At 37.2% G+C, this 23,568-nt stretch overlaps 1 protein-coding gene across 4 annotated transcripts in view; it reads left to right on the top strand.

Moving 5' to 3' along the window:
* SYT9 (synaptotagmin 9) overlaps positions 1-23,568 on the top strand; it is a 108,629-nt gene that overhangs the window by 39,732 nt on the left and 45,329 nt on the right. For all 4 annotated transcript variants that reach the window (XR_009630910.2, XM_060766604.2, XM_060766594.2 and 1 more), the window contains exon 2: positions 20,413-20,752. Coding sequence is in view for 3 of the 4 variants with exons in the window: in XM_060766604.2 (XP_060622587.1) it covers positions 20,413-20,752 (340 nt within the window). In the remaining variant the exon portion in view is untranslated. The remainder of the gene's footprint in view (positions 1-20,412; positions 20,753-23,568) is intronic.

Below are 23,568 nucleotides of genomic sequence, written 5' to 3'. Positions count from 1 at the left end.
TATTTACAGTGCATACATTGAAGTAAAATCAACCAAGATAGGCTGAGAGGGTGTTGCTTGCAAAATATCAGATGTTCAGAAATCTTTCTCTGTAAACAAAGTGTAAATCGATAATGCTGTTGATGGCTCACAAGAAACCAACAGCATTTACTTTAAGTGCTAATAAATCAAAGCAAAACAAAGATTTGTCACAGTGCTCTACCAGAAAGCTCAGGCATGTAGGTAAAAGCTTGACGTTTTTCCAGAAGGCTCGTATAAATGGACCGAGCTTCATTTGTGAATGTCCCTTGGGGTAACTGCTGAAAGACAGCATTACTCACTTGTGAGTGAACACGTTTCTTTATTCACTGGGTTTCTTCTAAATATTTTTGAAAACTTGGAACATAGAGTTCCTCTGAGGTTTCTTGGTACACTGAAGCAAAGCTCTATAATTGTATTAAAGGTTTTGTTTGCAACAAACCAAAAATAATCATTGTGCTGCACTTTGGGAGGGCAAGATTGCTCTTTTCAATTGCATTAGTTGGTAAATTGTAGGAATACTTCCTGGACTTGTCCTTCCTGATTTATGGTGTGGGTTTATTCCGTCTCCAGGTTGAGCACAGCCTCCATTTTTTATTCCATTATCATGTACCTACGTACATCTAAATTAATCATCTTATTGTTGTTCATTCGATTTTTATCCTGTTATTTTCCTTGGCTCAGAGCGCACTAATAAACAAATAATCCATCTATTGCAACACACACATACTGAACATTTTTAAAGTTACTGCAAGGTTAACATTTATAAAACAGTGCTCCTTTGGGGTAAAATTCAACCAAAACAGCTGTTGCTTCTTTCCCAGCCATTTCCTGGCCTAGCCTGCAACAGTTTGAAAACATATACACACAGAGAGATGAAAAAAGTTGAATATAAAATGTCACCTGTCGTTATATTTTAGATTGTTGCTGTTGACCAACAACTTTATGAATTGCAACTGTCCAGGAGGAACTGGTTTGAGACCAGTGGTTCTTAACGTGTGGGTCCCCAGGTGTTTTGACCTACAACTCACAGAAATCCCAGCCAGTTTACCAGCTGTTACGATTTCTGGGAGTTGAAGGCCAAAATATCTGGAGACCCACAGATTGAGAACCACTGTTCTAGAACTTAATAGAATAGATGAGAATTTTCTGCTATCTTCCACAGTATTCAAATCTCCGCAGCATGATTACTCCGTGTTCTGGCCTCCATGCCTCAAATTACCTCTATATTTCTGGTAATCACAGTGGTAAGTATATGTCAGGGAGCTTTTTGGAGCAGAGAACAACTCTGTCACTCCCATGACATGTGTCTTTTTCCTGATCAGTCATGCTGTAGTTTGATGCACACATATACACACTGACACCAGGAGTTCATTGGTTGCAGCAACTGGCTTCTGGGAGTGAGGTTTTGAAGCCATACTAGGTCCAATATGACCTCCTCATCCATTAACTTGATATCCATGGCTTCACTTACTTATGCTCCACAAAATAGCCCACACACCCTAAAGTGTTTGTTGTCTTCTTCCAGTGTGATTATTTGGTTGGCTTATGATATGTATAAGGTTCACTATTATCCATTGATTCAGGTATCCATATGGGGTCTTGGGATGTGTCCCCTATAGATATGGGGATTGTGCTATATTGACTTCTTTCCACTCTATTCTTGGAGCATAAAAAGGATGTGGCCAAGGATTCTGGTAGCCATGAATCTGTATCCTCAAGAGCTATTTTTCCAGGCTGGCTGACTTTCTTTTTTTTTTCTTCCTTCCTTCCTTCCTTCTTTTCTTTCGGCAGTGATCACATGGTCAATCTTACATTCCCTGTGAGAACTCGTTTGGCTTAAATTCTTGCTGTAAAAAGTTTTGTGAGTAATTTAATTGGTTACCTGTTTCAAAAACAACACAAAAGTTTAGGTATTTTTCCCCCATTGGCTTCAGGTGAGTTGCCCTGATTTCAGACAGTCACTTCTGTCTTGTTATAGTTTTCATAGTCTAGCTGTTACAGAAATCAGCAACAGAGACCCATCCCTCTCAACAATAGAATCAGATTATTGTCGGGAGAATGTCAATTCATATGTTAGAAGTTTTTAAATAGGTTTTTTTAAATAAAAAAAACCCTCATATAATTGATTTGATTTCAGATTGTTCATCTCTGCTGGTAATGCTTGCTAAACTTTCTCAGTGCTTACAGGAAGCTCCCTTGTGGATTCTGTCTCTTACAGTCTCAATCTCCTTCATAGTCTTGGTACTTAGCATTGATTGTTTTGGCTTTATATGCCATTCTCAGATGCAGAATCTAATCAAGTATTAATAAATATTGGTTTTCTCCATGAATTTTGCATTTTGAATATTATTCAGTTCCTACCATCTTTTAGGTAACAATATAATGTGGTCTGTATGAAATTTGTGAACATGCAACATAAGAATTTGAATTTCATAATTAATCTGTGGAAGTTATGCATTATACCTCATCTTTACCGTTGAACACATTTTTTATTCTTTTAATTTTTACATTTAAAAAGTCCAGTTTTGGACAACAATTTCGGTATTTATTTTTGTTTATAGTGATCGGAGACTAGAATCCTTATAGAATACTAGCTGTCCCATGCCACACGTTGCTGTGGCCCAGTCTGGTGATCTAGAAAATAAAATAATGAGAAAGTGTTGGTTTCTAATATATGTAATTTCTCTATGCTTGTGGGTAAACAGTTCGTGGGGGTCATAATGCTCGTTGATTGTAGATGAACTGTATATCCCAGTAACTACAACTCCCAAATGTCAAGGTCTATTTCCCCCAAACTCCATCTGTGTTCATATTTGAGCATATTGAGTATTCCTGCCAAGTTTGGTCCAGAGCCATCATTGTTTGAGTCCACAGTGCTCTCTGGATGTAGGTGAACTACAACTCCCAAAGTCAAGGTCAATGCCCATTAAACCCTTGTAGTGTTTTCTGTAGGTCATGGGAGTCCTGTGTGCCACGTTTAGTTCCATTCCATCATTGGTGGAGTTCAGAATGCTCTTTGATTGTAGGTGAACTATAAATCCCAGCAACTACAACTCCCAAATGACAAAATCAATTTTGAGTGATGGTCACTCCTTAGGTTAGTAGGTGTCTCGTGGCCAAATTTGGTGTCAATTAGCCCAGTTGTTCTTGAGTTACATTACATTACATTTTTATTTATATAGATACAACATTCAAAATATAACCAGGAGTCATTCAGCAGATAATAATTTTAGAAAAGGACTTATGGATTTCTGTTTTTACCATGTGAGTTTGACTTGACTAGTGTCAGAAATTGAGACTGAAAGCCAAATTATAGTTTGGATAGTTATTAAGAAAATTGATTGACTAATGAAATAAAAAATCCAGAGTTATCTAGATATTTTTATGAAAACAGGGATTCTAACTTCTGTTGAAATCAGTGGATGAACTCCTATGCACCTAAATTTTTACATTATGGTCTGAATTGTTTAACCTGTTCTTAAAAAGGTCCCAGTTTCTTGCCCTGCTCCCACATTCTTGTTTTCCCTTCAGCTTATTTCCATTGTTGTAAAAAGAATTCAACTTCAAAAGTTGTTTGAGGGAGAAGAGGATAGGAGAGCATGGAGTCTTGCATTTCCCAGTACACTCAGACAAAAGCAAGCTACTGCAACCTCTCCTACCTTGTCCTAACCTCATTAATAACTTTTGCCGGCTTGACTACTTTGATATTGCTTGGGCACCCTTGTCCTGGTTTTCATCTGTGAAATGTTGTAGGATATAGAGTGGTCCGTATCTACATTATTCTCAACTCTCAGTGAAGAAAGTGGTATGTAGTAGGCTTTCTACTTCCACAGGGACCACTGTGCAAATAAAAAGCCCACTATTTTTTTTACTTGAAAGAACACCTCTCTGGGGTCTCTAGGTTCTCCAGGGTGACTCTATGGTCAACTTCCACCTGTGGTCAACCACCTGATTGAACTGAAGGACCTAGAGATTTTTACATGGAACCTTATTCTGAGCAGTGTACATGCTCAGAAGAAATAGGTCTGTAAGGACCTCTTCACATTGAGGTCGTAATCTGTGTAGCAGTGGGGGGATTTGCCATGCAGCATGGGGAATACGTGGGGCAGCAGAAGGGAAACCGTTGCCCCACACTCCACATTGGCCACTGCATCCCATACCCCAACCCACAGGGGGAAGAGTCACCACCCGGTTTCCCCCTTGTTGTTGTCTCCGAAATACAGGATGCTTCCAGTGTTCCAAGGGAAGCATCCTATCATGTTTTCAGGATACTTCCTCCACGGAGCCCCACCAGAAGTTGTCTGATGTCATATGATGGCTCTGGTGGGCTCCAAGGAGGAAGGGTCCTGGAAGCTTATTAGGATGCTGATTTTTCTACACATATACCGATATAATCGAACTGGAGACAGAAAACAACAGATTGCATTTTAGAATAAACTCTCCTCATCAATTTTATTGTGAACTCTTCATCCACATCAGTTCTGCTGTACATTATTGATATAAACAAGGATCGTGTTGAGATGATGCATAATTGTAAGTGAATTTACATGTATGAGAAACAGAATTGTGTAAATGTACAATATCCATATTCAGTAGAGTACTTTTTATATACATAACTGAGCCAGCAAAAGGGACTAATGTACAATGGGATACCAACAAGGAGACTCTGGTGCACATTGGATCTTTCCCCTTCATAGCAGTTATGCATCATTACAATTCAAAAACCGGGTTGTTGTAGGTTTTTTGGGCTATATGGCCATGTTCTAGAAGCTTTGTCTCCTGACATTTCACCTGCATCTATGGCAGGCATCAATAGAGAAAAGTTACTTTCTGTACATGTCACCTTGCATGATTTTTCTGTACCAATAAGATATATAATGCCTTGGAATACTTTGAATGTATGCCAACAGTATGCATGTTTTGTGTGAATGGGCCATGAGGTTTTGAGAAATTTGTGTTGGAGTGATTCACTCAGAAGCCTGGCCGGCCAAAATAAACCTGCATTTTTCTTTTCCCACTTCAAGTAAAGCTTGGTGTGTTTTCTAAGAACCTACCACAACACTACTAGTCTTCTACTGAATCCTTTGACAGAGAAAAAAGTGGTAGTTGGCAAAGCACTGGCAGAAAGCATTTTTTTTTACCAACCCGTGTTGCAACTTAGGAGAACCAGCCCAGAATCTGCTGCAGGAAACCACGCAACCTTTCAGGGAAAGCTTTCTAAGGGCATCCTGCCTGAAAGAACCTCATCATCAGTCTTCCACCAGAAACACTTGGGCTGATACCCAAAGATTCTACCATGAAGGGCAGGGAATGCTCTATTAAGTCTGAAACCATTATCTTCCCCTGTTGTTAAAAATGGATTTGGGTGAAGCAACTGGAGATGCTCTGTACATTTCTGGGGAGGATCTCCCTACTTGATGAAGAATATGAAACGGGGATTTGTTTAATACTGGTTATATTTAGTCCTGTTTCAGTGTTCGTATATTTCTATATTTTTTAATTGTTATGCTGATGTTTTTATGTTAAGCCACGTTGTTTCCCTTTCGGGGGAGATAAAGCAGGGTATAAATACATATTATAAAATAATAATAATAATAATAATAATAATAATAATCTCCCATCAATCTTGCCTTTGAGCAGAGATGTGCTTTTGGAAGCCTGCTTACTTTGAATGTTTGAAATATCCCCAATATAGATAAATAACCGTTTTGGGGGAAATATAATCCTCTTTACATATTGTGTTAAATTGGAACCCACACATTTTGGCTTGGCCTGTTAGCAGGAGTATTAAGCTTTCTTAACTCTAAAGGTCAGTAGCACAACATGAAAAACCTTTTATGAGCTCTCTGACCCCAAGGAGATTTTTTTGTGTAGTACCAAGCAGATACTCACCCTGGGTGAACTAAGAAGTAAAATTGTTGAGTTCTGAATAATACAGTATATGTGGATAGTGCCAATTGTGTGATAGAATGAAAATACAATTCCAAATGGCTGAACTAATGTGGAATGTCATATTCTACCACTATCATTGTTTGCAATGTACAAACACTGAGCATTATTTGTATTTGTAAAAAAACCCAGCTAGGTAGATAATTAGAATAATTATAGAATCTAGGGGGCAAGATTGTGAAAATAGCTTTCTCTGAAGATTTCAAAAGTTGGGTTAGTTCAAAAACTAGGATATGATCATTTGTCTTGTGTTTATTTTGATTTCCTATGTCACCAACACCACTCACCCTTCCTCACTTTTGCTTTGTGTCCTTCTGTCTCTCTCCTTGCAAGAATGTCTTGAAATAATCAACAGATCTGATGTGATGTCATAGAGTCATCATACCTTAGGGAACACAAGGGCCATGAAGTGCAATCCCCACCATGCAGGAATGCACAATTACAGCACTTCTGACAAATGACCATTCAGCCTCTGTTTAAAGACCTCCAAAGACAGAGAGTTTGCCACCTTTTGAGGCAATCTATTCTACTGCTCAGCAGCTCTTACATTTATGCTCTTCTGAATATTTAGGTGAAATCTCTTGTAATTTGAACCCAACATTCTGCTCTATGGAGCAGCATAAAACAACTTCACTCCGTCTTCTACATTGCATCCCTCAAGATCTTCTCTTCCCATGTCACCTTTCAATCTTCTCTTCTCCATGCTAAACATAGCAAACTCCCAAAGTTGTTCCTCATAAGCCTTTTTATCATTTTGGTTACTTCATTGGAGTCATTCCAAATTGTCAATATCCTTTGTGAATTATGACTGTTGAAATAATTATGGGCCCTCTTCCTGCCAGCGGTGTATGTTCTTTGGTGTCATAGAGTTGCTAGCCTGTTTTGGTGGCTAAAACAAGTTCTTGGTTAGGCAGGCCTTGCCTAAATCTAGGGTAGACAGAGGGTATTGCCAAATCCCGACTTTAAAGAATTTGAATTCCAAAGTGAATATGCATCTTTTCTGTGATTAAACCTCTTATCTCCAACTCTATACTGGAAGGAGAGGGGCATGTTTTCATACCTTACAGAGCACTTGAGCATTCTGGGTATTTCTGTTAGGATTAGCAAGTCAATGCTGGTTGTTTGCATGATAGGAGATAGTCGTATCACTTTTAGCTTGGAAGCAGCATCTTGGCCTTGCAAAGTAATGCGAGGATTTAGGTGTTAGTTGTCAGCTGAAGCAATGCTCCCCAGTTAGTGATGCCATCTACCAGAGTTTTGACAATCTTCCCACTTCTGCGGTTTGCCTTGGAGCACAAATTTAGGAGAATTTTGTTTCCTGTAGTTCTCTATAGTGCAAAACTGACTTAAAGCAAACATTCCCATAAAGCTCTAGGTGGTGTTGCCTTTGAAGACTGTTCAGAAGCTTCGAGTGGTCCAATGGCAGCAGCCAGATTGCACACTGGAGTGGCGTACAGGGAGCAGACAACTCTCCTGTTGTGTCAGCTCCATTGGTTGCCAGCCTGCACATTTCAAAGAGCTGGCTTTAGCCTATAAAGTCCTGAAGGGTTCTGGCCCAGTTTACCTATCCGAACATATCTCCTTCTATGAACCATCTCAGAGATTACGATCTTCTGGGGAGCCCCTGCTCTTGGTCCCACCTCCTTCACAGGTGCGGTTGCTGGGGCCTTCTTAGTGGTGGCCCCCGAGCTGTGGAACTTCCTCCTCAGTGATATTCGATCAGTTCCTTTCCTCCTAGCCTTCAGAAAGAAAGTACAAACATGGCTTTGGGACCAAGCCTTCAGATAACAATTTATTGCAGTGCAATAAATGAATGTAAAAACTGTGCAATGACAACTGGAATGCCTCCAGATTATGAACTTGGACTGTGTGGTTTTAATAATTGGTCTGATGCTTGATGTTTCAATATTTTGGTTTTAATGTATATGTTTTTAAATTGCATGTTGTTTTTATGGCATCAAATTGTTGCCAATACGTAAAGTCACACTGATTCCCCCTTGGAGTTGAGAAGGGCGGGGTATAAATATGGTAAATAAGTAATAAATAAAAATAACTGAGAAGAGCAAACCAGTGGTGCAATACATAAAGGTCAGTCTGCTATATAGTTTGATTTTTTTAAAAGAAATAATGTGTGGACAGTAAATATATACCTTGTCTTCAATGTTTTATTCATTCCAAAATATAATATTTCATAATCCATATTTTCAACAACAAAAAAGAAAACAGGTAAAAGGTCTTCGGAGAAAATTGGGATGATTTCATTCTCTCTGCAATTGTTGTACTTATTTTCTGATCCTTCACATCTCTGCAGCTGACTCACCTTCTTAGTAATTTATAAACAAAACACTTTGTCATTCATTGTGTTCAGAAAATTTCCCCATACATGTGTACTGCCATATCTGTTTAAATGGCAGGTTAATTGCATAATGATCAGAGTCATTTCACCAACAAGGGTGGGGAGAGAATCTCAGTTGCTGCTTATGGGTAATCGAGTTCATCTAAAAACAACATAATTTGCAACACAATCCTATAACTATAGGGGTTGGGTTTTTGGGGGGGTGGGGAGTTGCAATAAAAGAGCACCTGTTTAGGAACCATATGCCCCTTTAGTAAGTGGAACGTACGTCTGGAACGTTTTCTAAGAGGATATATTAATAAATAAGTTAGTTTATAAATAAGTAATACTGAATATTCCCATTGTTCCATTTCATGCCAACCTATCAAAGTTATATTTCCTAACCCTAGTGAGGATTAAAGCTACCTTGCTGTTTTATGCAAAAGTGGATAGATTTCAGAGGGACCTTTCTGTTTTGGTGATTTGGCACTGTAAGCTCATTTTACATTTTTTGACTTTTGCATCTTTTCATGCTTCCAAATGATAAAAGGTCTCTCTTTACAGAAATCCCTGTAGAGACCTGTGCATGGTGTCTATTCTTTTTAAGGATGCAGTACATTCATGTAATATATTCAGTAACATTTGGAAAGAAGCGTGATGAGAAGTGAACAGCAGGTGAGGAGAAATGCCAGGATACTGCTTGTTTGAATAAAGAACAAACACATACATTGTATTTGCTCTTTTTTCAAACAAACAATATACTTCAAAATGCAAACTCAGTAATAAGCCAGTGACCTGCAGGCACCTTGCTTGTTCATGAAAAAAGAAATCCTGAAGATCATTCTTAGTTCTGTGGAAAAAGAAGTTTAGTGTGGTTATACTACTAATCTTGTGCTGAGGGCTTTTTGCATTTTAGAATGTGATTATCTGAATTCATAGTACTGTAGATCGCCCTATTGCAAGCTAGAAAAGTATTGTCATGTTTACAAAAAATGACCTCTTTTTCTTAAATCCTTTAAAATGATTGGTATTATAATTAAAGTTAAGATAAAGTTATTAGTAAGGAAAATGCTTAATAATAAGACTGGAGAACAATGTGAGGAAATGTTGCAAAAGTGTCCACTAGAAACCCATGACCGAAGGCATAATGAAAAGTGTTGAGTAGCATTGGTGACTTAACCACACACAATTAAATAAGCGTTTCTACGCTCTTAAGAAACTGCCACCGATGGTGCCTTTCGCACAAAGCAAGCTTCAAATGTGGGACAGAGGTATCTTACTGTTTCTAAAGTATGGGTTTTTCCCATGATTCCTGAGTTTACTGGCAAGTGACTTATTATTCAATTCCTCACATAGAGATGTGTAAAAATGCCCGATTTAGCATATTATGAGAATCCTCCCTTGCCCGTTTGTAGTTACAATGATAATGTCATTGTGGAGGGAGGAGCTGAGATGGGCAGAATTGATTACCTGTGACCGTGTTTCTTCAAGTAGTCCTCTGTGAACTCACACAAACCCCGCCGTTCCTCCCCTCAACATGCAAACCTCCCTCTTCCTAGCTGTTACCTCAGCTCAGTAACTGGGGAGAGTGGGTCAGGGGCACCTTTTATGCCTTGGGGAGGAGTGGACAGGATTACTGCCAAAATTTAAAAGATCACAGCTTCGGAAGCTTCTTTTAGAGCCTGCACAGGCTCCATGTGTATGAATCCACAGAGGACCACTCAAAGAAATACAGTTACAGGTAAGCAACTTGTCCATGTATAGTGTCGTTTTTTGGCCTGTAAGTTGAACTCCTGAGACACAAAGAGATACGTTTTTAAGAAAAAGAAAACGGAGGAGGGACAGTGGGAGTGATAGCAAATCCAACAGATAAATCTTAAAGAAAGCAGAGAATTAGGTGTGTTGGAGGTAGGAAATTTTTCCATTTAACTTCAAAACAGAGTATGCTGAAGCTTTATGGAAAACCTATTCTCCCAAATGCTTGACCTATTCCGTGGGATGAAGTCCTGGGACTTGATCTCCTAATCATTACAGCGTTTGCTGGATCTTCATCTCCTTGCTTCTTTTGCTAGATGTACCATCCTCTGTATCCAGCATTTTTTTGCTATTTATTATTATTTATTTATTTATTTAAAACTTTTATATCCCTATCTTCTCACCTCCGTAGAGGACTCAGACTGGCTTACAGCAAGGATTCAATGCTACTAATACAAGTTAAGTAGCATTGGCTGGAAAGGCCAAAGACCATGTAAAGTTACAACTCTCATAATTCTGTTGCACTGAGCCATGGCAGTTCAAGTGGAATTCAGCTGTATTAAGTCTACAGTGCACATGTGCCTTAAGAGATTCCTGTGATTCTGAGTTGGGTGTGCTGATTTCTGTGCCAGGTATCACATTTAATGTGCCACTCTCAGAAATGAACAAGGCTTTTTTGTTCTTTTTTCTACCATCCCTATCCCACAATTTCTCATAAGAGTTATTTCCTGCAAAACCTGCTATTTTTTGTGTCTCGCGTGGTAAGTACTGTGAATAAGATGTTTTGAATGCAATATGCTTATACAGGTATAACATTGTACATTTCATTGTTAATATAGAGTCCTGTCTGTGAGTACTTCATAGGAAGTAGGGAATTTCACAATTCAGCCATGTGCTATAAACTATAATTTTAGACTGTCAACATTTCATGTTCTGTAGTTGTTATCATCATAATTAATATTAATGGTGATTATATCTCAACCTCCCTTTAAAAACACGGTCTCAATATATTGAAAGTAAAGTTCAGCAGTGCCATTGTATCCTGCTGTGTTTTGAAGCTAAATCTGTAAAGTTTTCCTTTATATTTGTGTAGAGTGCTTGCATTTATAGGCAATGACAAATGAAGCTGTTATCCCTTACAAACTAAGTATTGAAACAGCAAAATTAATGGTGTCACACCATTAGTGAGAAAAAGTGTCTTTCTCACTCACACAGAATACCCTTATTCAAAACCAGTTATAACTTTGGATGAGCCGATAAAGATAGAGGCACTAGGTTAGCATATCTGTACCACCAGCCATGTGGATCCCTATGTTCCACATCATAGGGAAGGCTTCCCGGGGAGGAGTGGGCTGTGTTGCTGACGTAAATACCTAAAGCAATCATATCAGACATTCTCCAACAACTAGGCATTTCTTAATTTTGTCTGTAAGAGAGGGAAAATAGGGGATTAGTTACTCACTTAAACTTCTACCATCAAATCAGAGCAGTTGAAAGAAAATGAACTGGCATTATTTCTCAATTTTCTACTTAAATATGTTATCTCACCAACATATTTTTTAAAAAGGACAATTATTTAACACTCCATTTTCATATTGTAGCTTAATGATAGTAGTAAATCAGAAGTAATTTGAGTGTAATAGGAATTCATATCATTGTCTTTTACTGCATCAATATAATTCTGATTTTGTGGGATGTCATTTGGGTGCCCCCTGCAAAAATATGGGAGGGTGTGCATTTTGCGCACTGTCTGGTTGCGCCTCTAGTTTCGCATGGTAGTCCCAATTAATCCTCTGTCTCCCATTTTTCCAGCTTCTTTTAAAATTCTCCAGTTCTCTCTATTCTGCCCGTGTTATCCCTTTCTCTTTAGCTTAGTTCAATTGATACAAAAAGGGAGTTATGCTAGCTTGTACTTAGTAAACGTACCAGGGGAAGAGGGAAGGAAGTATAGAATATTGCGCTTCATAGTGGAGTCAGACAAAAGCAAATGGTTGCAGCTTCTTCTAGGTTGTATGTTTTCCTCTTTTGCCAGCATGATCACAGTGTTATGTTGCTATTTCACATGCATGAAAGGTTTTAAGGTATACAGTATTGATTTAGATTTTGTCAGCAATCAGTATTGATGCAACAAAGAAATGCATCACCCCGAATATGAATGGATGGGAGAACATTCGAGAATTATTTAAGATCTGGAGTATTTTAGAAGACAGATGTGTGTTCTAGGTCCTAGGGAATTATCGTGGAATTATGGTTGTTTCAAGGAAACACTATTAGAAGAGATGCCCATTTTTTAAAAAGTGAAAAACAATTGAATGGCTCTCATTTAACAAAGAGAAGCCAAGCCTACCCACTTCTCAAAATATCTTTTAGATTTTATGCTGTCCCTCTATCTCATTTGAAAGAAACACTATAAATTTGTATGGGAGAGGCATGATTTTGAGAATATTGCTATTTAAGATAAATAATCTTTTTATTTCAGCTTTTCCTCATCTCCCCTTTGTTGTGTTGCAATGCTTTAGATTTCTAAGTTCTCTCCTTTAAATATGTTTTTGAACAGCTCTTTCATTTGTGACTCTTCATTGCTCCCTTTCCTTCTGTTTTGCATTTCTTCCTTTGGGAACAACAAAGGGAATGACAAGAGACCATGTTTCTAAAATGTAGTTTCTGAAAACTTAGCAGCCTTTAAACCATCCCTTTTAGTCTATGGGGACAAAGAGCTTTCTGCTCTATATTCATTTTTAACCTCTCAGGACTCCAACACTGCCAGTCCTTAAAATGAAAGAGAAAAAGGTTTTTGAGTTCCACTCATTTTTGAAATGATGACTTAAAAGAAATTCCTGGCAGATTAAAAGAAATGTTTTCTTCCAGTAATGGCCATATTACTAGGCACCACTGAAATCTTTGCAAACATCTCTCAAGAACCTCAAAATAAAGTTATAGTTGTTGATTTGAGGTGTTATTATTCACAACAGTTTTGCTGACTTCAATGGAACTTTATGGAGATCAGAAGGAGAAACTATAGTTGATAGGGAGTGTCATTCACCATCCTAGATAACTTGTAGGGTACAAGGTATAATTTTGTCATGCTGTTTCCTGAAACCTGGGATAAAGTGCAAAGGTTCTTTTAGCGTGTATGCAAACTAGTGGTACCATTGCTCGCAATTAAAGCAAACGGTGGGACTACTACTAAATAAACCAGTTTATGCAGTGGTAGACTGCTGGTTGACCAAAGAGTATCTTGAGTATTGACACAGGCATAAAAATTGTTTTGTTCCAGTGTGTATTGTCTGCATATTTGAGCAGTAAAGTTTTTTTTTTACAAGCATCCAGAAATTACAGTATACACAAATGTATGAGTGCCTAAATAAGTTCGTTTAAAAAATGAAAATACACCAGAGAAATGGATGAATTCTATTGTGAAATTACAAGTACAGTACAAGTGATATGAAGAGTCTTCATTGGATGCCAGTCTGTTAATAATGGAAAGAGCAGTACTTTGAATATGCATTTCTGACCATTGAGTTTATTCGGGGATTGACCTTACCTGATGTGAATCAAGTATGTGGTATGCAAGGGGATGCCCCGGAAAGCATTGTTTTGCTGGCAATAACATTTACCTATATACATTGGAAAGATAACCTACCTTATTTGATCCCCTAAAATAGGATTGGGAAACTGCAACCAGGAGCCATGACAGCACATTTCATATCATGTCACTTCTGATCACCACTTTTGCCAATTAGTGGGCACTATACCTTTGGATACCTTTGGTGGATTTGGGAGATTTGGGAGGTAGTTCGGGCAAAAAAAAAATCAAAATAAGCCTGGAATTTTAAAAAATGTGGAGGATCTAGTTCAGGCATAGGCAAACTTTGGCCCTCCAGGTGTTTTGGATTCCAACTCCCACAATTCGTAACAGCCGGAATAATGCAATAATTAAAAATTATCCAGAAGGGAATAAAAAAGAAGACCTGAAAGCCGAAATCCTGAGGTGGTTGCAAAAGATTACACCGGCATTGAACTGGTCAGAATTGGATATAGAGAGAGTTCATCGCCTTCCGGCTGGAAGAAATAAAATAACACCCAGAAATATAATAATTCGATTCCATAATTTTGCAAAGAAGGAAGACCTGATGAAAATACTTAAGAAGAATCCTGATTACCTAAAGATGGGTGATTCAAAATTGGAGATATTTAACGACTACTGCCCAGAAACTAAGAATTGGAGATATTCAATGAAGCCTATCACGATCCAGTTAATGAAGGCTGGAGTTTTGTATACCTGGGGATACCCAATCTTTCTCAAGTTCCAATGGAAAGGCAAGAGATACAGAATAGACTCACTGGAACAAGGTTATCAACTACTGGAGGAGCTTGGAATAGTAAGAAGACAAGAAAAAGATCGGAAGGAAGAGGAGGAGAAGGGTCCGGATGGAGGAGAACTGGAGGAATTAATCGGTGCCGTTGGAGGAATCGAGATGTAAGAAGAAATTAAACACTGCAATCAAGTTTTTTTTTATCTAAAATGAGCACTCGGGGGGAGGGAGACTGGGCCACGGGATGACTTCACTCCCCCCCCCTCCTCAATTGGGAAGGCCGGGGGCCATGATTGGGACGAGAAGTCCTGAAGATTGGAAGGGGAGGAAGGGGGGAATGAGGGAAGTGGGGGGATTGGGGGGAGGGGGGAATGAGGAGTAAGGGTAGGGGAGGGAAAGGGACAAGGGTTCACGTTGTTTCAAGCCACAAAAAAGCTTTTAAAGGGAAAGGGAAATGATGTCCCATAAATTAAGAATTTCAACGCTTAACACGAGAGGGTTGGGGACGGAAATTAAGAGAAGGCGGATCGAATCTCTACTGAAGAAGGACGCGGCGGACGCCATCTTCCTACAGGAAACACATCAAAATAAGCGGGGCTCAAATGAGTTAAGGTCGAGCTGGATAAGGAACTATGAAACATCTTTTGGGTCATCAAAGTCAAGAGGAGTAGCAATAATAATAGCAAAGAAATGTAATTTTGTCATAAACAAGGTATTGAAAGATGAAGAGGGAAGATATATAATAATATATGGGGAAATAGGGGAGGAAAAATATGTATTAGTAAATGTATACGCACCAAATGTAAAACAGCAAGAATTTTATGAAAAAGTGTTAGAACAAATAGAGAATTACCATCAACAAAATGTAATATTTGGAGGAGATTTTAATTGCTGTATGGATTTAAAGAAGGATAAAACTACGATAGCATCAAAAGCTAGAAACATTGAAACAACAGAATTAAGCAGAGTAATGAATAAATGGCAATTAAAGGATGTGTGGAGATTGGTAAAAGGGAATGAAAGTAGATATACATATTATTCATCGGTGCATAAGGTGTATACAAGAATTGATTATATTTTCGTCTCCAAAAATATGGCAAGTAAAGTGCTAAATGCTGATATAGGTATGATTAAGATTTCGGATCATGCTTTGGTTTCAATTGAGATTGCGTTGAAATGTGATTATGACAAAATGAAAAGGTGGAGGTTAAATACAAGAATACTAAATCATAAAGAGATAGTAGATAAAGTGTAAGCAGAATGGCAAGAAATATGGGGCTTTAACGAAAAGGGGGTAACAAAAGGAGTTCTATGGGACACTATGAAAGCAGTGACCAGAGGGTTATGTATAAAAGAGACAATTAACTTAAAAAGAAGGCAAGAAGAAAGGAAAAGGAATTTAGAAAGAGAAATAGAAGAGATTGAAAAAGCATATATAATAAAGAGAGATATACGAATTTATGCTAGGTTAAGAGCAAAAAAAGAGGAATTGGATAAAATGGAAATAGACGAAGTACAAGAAAATTTAATTTATTTAAGGAGGGAATATTTTGAGTTTAGTGATAGGAATTCAAAGATACTAGCCAAATCAACACAGAAAAAGAAAATGGAAGGAATGATAAATACGATAAAAGATAAAACAGGTAAACTATGTAGAGCTATGAAAGAAAAATTGAAAGTATTTGAGGAATTTTATAAAGACCTATATCAAACCAAAGCAAGCCCCATAGAGGAAATTAGGAAATATGTGGAAGAAAATTGGGAGAGTAAGCTGGAGGAGAAAGATAAAGAGTTACTGGAACAACCTATTAAGAAAAAAGAAATAGAGGAAGTCATTAATAAATTAAAAGTAGGAAAAGCTCCAGGCTTGGATGGTCTAGGGACAGAATATTATAAAAGCTTTAGAGAAGTTTTAACCCCAAAATTATTGGAATTGTATAATGGAATAATGAAGGGAGATAAAATACCTGAATCATGGAGGAGATCATTAATAATATTAATACCCAAACCTGATAAAGACTTAACAGACCCAGGGTCATATAGGCCCATATCATTAATTAATCAGGATGCGAAGATACTGTCCGCGATATTAGCCAACAGAATGAATAAATGTATGTATAAGTACATAAAAGAAGATCAGTGTGGGTTTGTAAAAGGAAGACAAATGTCAAATTTGATAGGGAGAGTACTAAATAAAATTCATTGGGCTAAAAAGGGGAAGGGAAAAGCAGGGATATTATCATTAGATATTTTTAAAGCGTTTGATTGTGTGGAATGGGAGACATTAAGGGAAATAATGAATAAATTTGGAATGGGAAATAGAATAAAAGGAGTACTAAAACAATTTTACTCAAGGAACTCAGCAGTGGTAACTATAAATGATGGAGTGACAAACGAAATAATAGTGACTAGAGGAACCAGGCAAGGGTGCCCTTTGTCTCCGATACTATTTGCTATGGTGATAGAATTATTTGCTAATAACATAAGGAACGATAAAAATTTAGAAGGGTTAGGAAAAAAGGAGAAACAGAAAGTGAGCTTATTCGCTGACGATACATTGTTATTTATAGAAAACATAGTGGAGAAAATGGACAGAATAAAAGAACATCTGGAGATATTTGGGAAAGCAACGGGTTTACAAATTAATTGGAACAAGTCAGAAATGATGCTATTTAATTATACAAGAGAAGAAGAAAAAGATTTTATAGAACAGAGAAAATGGGAATAAGAATTAAGAATAAATTAAAATACTTGGGAGTAATAATAACTAAGGATTTAAAAGAGATAGAGGAAGTAAATGTAGTAACTTTAAGAAAAGAAGTTCAGAAAAAGTTAATAGAGTACGAAGGTATACACTTATCCTGGTTTGGAAGAATAGCATTAGTAAAAATGAAAATACTTCCAAAAATAAATTTTATATTTAGGATGCTACCATTTCAAATTACAGAAGAAGAACTAACTAGATGGCAACAAATGATTAATAAGTACTGTAATGGAAGTAAAAGGAACAGACTAAATAAACAGTTATGGTATAGATCGCAAAAGGAGGGTGGACTAGCGCTACCTAATATAAAAAAATATTATGAAGCAAGTAGATTAAGTTTGGTTATAGAAGGAATGGTCAAAAAAGAGGGAATAGATTGGCTTAGTAATGATTCAGGAAAAGTGGAAGATGAAATTTGGAATATATTTTTTAAACAGTTTACTAGAAAAGAAATGAGGGAAATTAGAAACCCAATGCTGAGTAACATACTGAAAGTATGGAATAAATATAAGGGGAGGTTAATAAAGGAAGGATCAATTTTAACCCCAATAGTGATGGAAAAGAAATTCCCCAAAAATTAAAAAAAAGCAATGGATAAAAAGGCAAGGGAAATAAATTTAGATAGGATAGGGGATTGGATGAAGGTGGAAATGAAGAGGGAAATGATGTTGGAAGAGTTTAAAGAAATAAAATTGTCATGGTTTCATTGTATACAATTAGAACAATGGTTAATGAACTGGGAAAAAAATAATAGAAATGGAAGCCAACTCAATCAATTCGAACAAATAATACAGAAGGGAAGGGCAGTAGAAGAACATGAAAACTTGAGAGGTATAATTAGCAAAATCTATAAGATACTAATTGAAATGAAGGATGAAAAAATAAAAAAGTATACCCTTAAGGAGATTTGGGAAGAGGATTTAGGGATAAAAATAAGTGAAATAGAGTGGCGACAACTATGGGGACAAAGACATTTAAAAAATTTATCGATACGAGTAAAAGAAAATTATTACAAGTTAATATGGAAGTGGTACTTAACACCGGTAAGAATAGCATATATGAATAAAAATAACTCAGTAAATTGTTGGAGAGGGTGTCAAGAACCAGGTACATATATACACATGTGGTGGCAATGTAAATATGTAAATAATTTTTGGGAGAAAGTATTTAGAGAAATAGAAATTATAATGAATATGAAAATAGATAAAAGTCCTTGTATAGCCTTACTATCATTATATAACAATAAGCAATTGAAAAAGGAGGATAAAGAAGCGATAACAAACTTACTAACTATAGCAAGACTGCTTATAGCGAGGAATTGGAAAAAAAGAAATGAATATACAAATAGAGGAGTGGTATAAAGAAGCATGGAAAATAGCAACAAATGATAAATTGACATGTATATTAAAAGTTAAAAAAGGTATATGGAAACAAAGCGATTTTGATGCTGTATGGGGAAGATTTGTGGTAAATGGATTAAAAAATAAGGAAGGAAAATTACCGTCACAAGAAGAAATGAAATTTTGGACAGATGAAATGTAAGAATGGTGGCTTGCGACGGGTGGAGGGGAGCACTGTGGCGGGGGGGAAAAAAGGAAAAAAAAAGAGAAAAGGAGGGGAATTGTCAAAGCAAAACAATAAAACAACATGTTAAAGAGGTTGATGTACAAAATGCAATAGTATGTAATAAATGTGATAAATCAATAAAAAATTAATAAAAAGAAAGAAAAGAAATTGTGGGAGTTGGAGTCCAAAACACCTCGTGCACTGAAATTTGCCCATGCCTGATCTGGTGGCTTTGAGGGCCTTCTGGAAGTCTTGTAGTTTGCACAAGGACTCTATATTGCCCACCTTAAAAATTAATCTATATAAAATAAATGGTTACACTAAGATGAAAAGATTTAGGGCAAATCCCAATTGTTAATCCTGGCTAAGGTAATCTTACTGAGTTGGTAAGAACTGAATCATTCAAAACTTAAATTATCTATTTTGCTTTTATGAATTTGTTCTAATTTGGAGTAATAATTGTCATTAAGTTGTATTCCCCTATGTTGTCCTGCCTATAGCTTATATTAAGAGGGGATTTGTATCATGTATGTGCTCAACACATTGAGCACTTTAACAAGAGGACTTTTGGAATACTATCCATTTTGAAATGTTTTCTAGAAGATGTTGACCATAGTGTATCCATATGGAAGAGGATCTGGATCATGCCTGACTCGACACATGATGCTGTACCCCTCAGCTTCTGGATGTCAATGCAGATTTCCCTCTTGCAGATGTCTTACTTGATCCAAAGAGACATCTGGGTAGGCCACAATGTCAAGGGAAGGCCTTAGGTAACAACATCAGCAAAGGATTAGTCTTTAGTGTATGACATGATTAGGTGATTATCACAACTACCTATTATTTAACACCACTTGATAATTTACCACATGGTTTTGTGTGGACCATATAGAACAGGCCTGCACAACCTGCAGCCCTCCAGGTGTTTTGGACTTCAGCTCCCAGAATTCCCAAGCATTAGATAAGATGGCTAGGACTCCTGGAAGTTGGAGGCCCAAACACCTGGAAGGGTGCAGGTTGTGCAGGCCTGATATAGAGGGGGGTCCAGTTTGTCAGCCTTACTATAGTTTATTTCTAAGCACTTCCCTAGTGTTTTATAAAGAATTAAAAAGTAAAAATACCAGGAAGATTTCTCTCTACCTCCACTCAGGTTCACTGTTTTTGAATGTTTTTTTTATTTAGAGCAAACATATTAAGGAAAGTTTTCCAAATGCTTGAACTGCTGTTTCCTTCAGTCTCTGTTGTTTCTCTCAGTAACCTACATATGTCAACATGGATACAAGATAAGAAATATAAGGATTTTGTAAAGGGTAGTCCAAGCAATCCATTCAATGAATTCTGATCACATGCTCTATTAAAATGTATATTTTGCAATGGGTTTTGATAATTTTTGGTGTTGCAACATCCAGAGAAATATAAGGTAGATCTATGCATTTATCTGGAAACTGAATATCAGAATTGTTTATATCAGAATTTACAAAGATCCAGTTCCTCTTGCACCCATCATTGCCTATACTGTTATTTAGAATAGCTAAACATAAATGATTGTTTCTTGAAAATCTGTTTCTTAAATTCTAAAATTGTTTTTTTTAAAGTTAAGGATTACAAATTACTGTGATTGCTCTTCAACAATACCTAGGATCTGTTTGTTATAACTGTGATCTTTTCTTTTAGTGTTAACATGTGTTTGTCCTTCTTCTTTTCAGATATCACAGTGAGTTTATTGTCCTTAGTTGTCACAGCATGCGGACTTGCTTTGTTTGGGGTATCTCTGTTTGTCTCATGGAAACTTTGTTGGGTTCCTTGGCGAGAACGTGGCCTGGCTGGAATCAAGCTGGAGTCCCTGAACTATACAGATACAGAGACCAATGACAACGAATACAGTGAGGATTACCTGGGGCAACCGGCTACCTACCCTGACTCTTCCATGAAGATTAGCCACACTTCCCCTGACATTCCATTGGACGCCAAGGCAGGGACCAAGGAGAACTGTGCACACAATGTTCGGATGCATCGACAAATCACAGAACCAACTCCCTCTGCTCGGTCAGTAGTTCTGATGTCTTATAATAAGGAAGAGGGGTTTTTTTTACCCTTCAGCAGGCTCTGTGATAATAATGAAACGCATAGGTGAAGCTTTGGGGACCCATTGCTTTATCAAATATAAAAAGGGTCTTTAAGATAGAGGAAGAACAAACAAAAAGGCAGAGCAGAATTAATGAAGGGAATAGCAAATTGGATGTGGAAGCAAGAAGCAATGGATACAATGCTTCCCCTTCCATTAGTCGTTTGCCTTAAGTCTGATTAAAATACTAACGTCTGATTAAAATACAATGGCACTGTGTATGTGCCCTTGTAAGCTGCCTTGAGTCCCTTTGCTGGGATAGAGAAAGGTGGGGTATAAATATGGCAAATAAATAAATATAAATAAATACTACTATGAATAATAGCTAAGGATTGTGTGTGTGCATTCAAGCCAACTGTCTGCTTATGGCAATCCCATGAATTCAAAGAATTTTTCCTAGGTAAGGAATACTTTGAGCCCTGTTCATAATTCAGCCCAGGGAAGAAAGAGCAGGGATGGCTGGAAAACAACTCAAATGTAAAAAAGCAGGGTGGCCAAGGAGGAAAGAATTATGTAGCCATCTGTAGTTAGAAAGGAGTAAGGATTCATTGAGGAAAAAACTCTTTCCTCAGCTAAAGATCAGTGCCTGAGGCTTTTCCAAGTACCCCTTTCTTTAGATTGGGAGCACAACTGGTGGAAGTTGAGTTCTTGGCTCAATATGTTGGCCTCTGTCTCATTGAGTTCCAGCACTATTTAATTGGTTGTTCAACAGCTTTTGCAGTTTGTCCTATTATGACAACTGATCTTTTTGGACCAAAGGGAGTCGACACATATACTTCACAATGCAAAGGAAATAAAAATTTCCATAATAAAGAAAGTGCACATCACCCCCACATTTAGCTGGGAGCTAGGTTTTGGGTAAACCCAGAAAAATTAGGTACTGTGTTGTTCACTCTTTATCTTGTATACAGTTTAGGCTGTAAATTGATATAACAGCTTTACAGACAGATGTTCACTTTAGGAAATCTATACAGGCTTCCTGTTCACTGGTCTTCTTTATCATTCTTACTCACATGGAGAAAACCTTATCTCATAAAAGACAATGTTTTAAAAATAAGACCGCCAGTGATGTTTATAAATAATAAGGGAACCATGCCTGTTAAGAAGGAGTTCCTCTTGAGAATAAAATGTGGGAACAGTGTAAATGTATATGTTTATTGCAATACTAAAAAATGCCAGTCTGGGCAAAAAGCCAGAGTCTATATGACTACTTTTTTTTTTTGTTAATGGTATGTATTGAGAGAGAGCAAAGTTTATTTGCATATAAGATCATTTAACTGAAGAAATTAATAATGTGCTAGAAGTAAAACTGAAGAATGAAATAGGTATTTCAAGTTCCAATAGCAGCTTCATGTGGGTAGAAGACATATATGTGTGTGTATGTATGTATGTATGTATGTATGTATATATATATGTGTGTGTGTATATCTCCCACGTGTTTCTTGCTGGTTTTTGAGCTAGACAAAATTACCAGGTTGTTAAAGCTCCATAGTAAGTAACAGCAATTTAATCTTGCAAAGTGTGTTCATTTGCACTTCTCTGTGCTTCAGTGGGTGCTTATATATCCCTGCAAAGAATTTAGAAAAAAATAGAGCATGCTAATAAAACACTTACGAAAGACAGAAGAAGGAAGTTCTAGCTTTTAGCCACAGCTTTGATTGGGTGGGTGGCATGTGAAATTGCAGGAATAGAAGCAGCTGAACAAAATTACATAAAGAGGAGCATATAAAAAGCGACACTATGATAAAAAGTGTTTCGCTTTATTAGATCATTAAATTAATCTAGTTCAGTGCATTCTTGCTGACAGTGGCCAACCATGTCACAAGCAAGAAAAAGGAAAGATAATTGTACCCTGTTGTTCAACACAGCATCTTTTAACAAAAAAGTAAACCACCTATATAAATATAAAGTGTCCTCTTTTTTAACTTAAAAAGCTAGTAGTCATTTATAGATTTAACCCACTAATTTTTTTGTCTCAGCCTTTTCAAATCTAATAACACTATTACATCATGTGGCAATGGAGCATGATGGAGTTTCAGTACAAGTACACGTCCACTTCCATCACAGCTACAATACTACATGGAGAACTATATTATTTTGTATCATTGCCTGAGCCATAATGAATAGGAAGAAACTTTAGAAAGTCAACTATAATAAATAGTATGATCGAAGGAAAAATCTGACGACACCTCCAGTTTTGAAGCCCATACCAAGAAATCATAATCCAAAATGAATATGCATGCTGGCTTCAAAGAAAAGGACAAGTTAGGCAATTAAGGTTTGTCTTCTTGCAAACATCATTCAGCCTAAAGCCAACCATTTTTGACCAGGGACCACTTGACCAGGGACCACTTAACCAGGCACCATTTTGACCATGAACCACTTTGATCAGAAACCACTTAACCAGGGACCACTGTGACCAGGGACCACTCTCCAACATTAGTACAAAAAGGGTTACGAATCAGTTTTTGATCAACTTTAGATTTGATTTTGGGGTGCTGATTCAGAAAATTGCATTGGATAGACCACATGAGCTCTCGTTTCTGATACAGAACATATGCTATGGGTCAGTGAAGGGGAAGGAGTGACAAGCGGTGCGAAAGGAGTGGAAATAAAATAAGATAAAATAGGAAGGAGGCTCATGGACCAGATTTTTGTCCTTGCGGCCCACTGGTGGTCAGCGGCCCACAGTTTAAGTACCATTGCTTTAGAACAAGATTTAAGAGCTTAGATCCCT

This window comes from Anolis sagrei, chromosome 1 (genome assembly GCF_037176765.1).
Source record: "Anolis sagrei isolate rAnoSag1 chromosome 1, rAnoSag1.mat, whole genome shotgun sequence".
In the NCBI taxonomy this organism is placed as follows: Eukaryota; Metazoa; Chordata; class Lepidosauria; order Squamata; family Dactyloidae; genus Anolis; species Anolis sagrei.
This window is presented reverse-complemented; position numbering and strand designations above follow the sequence as displayed.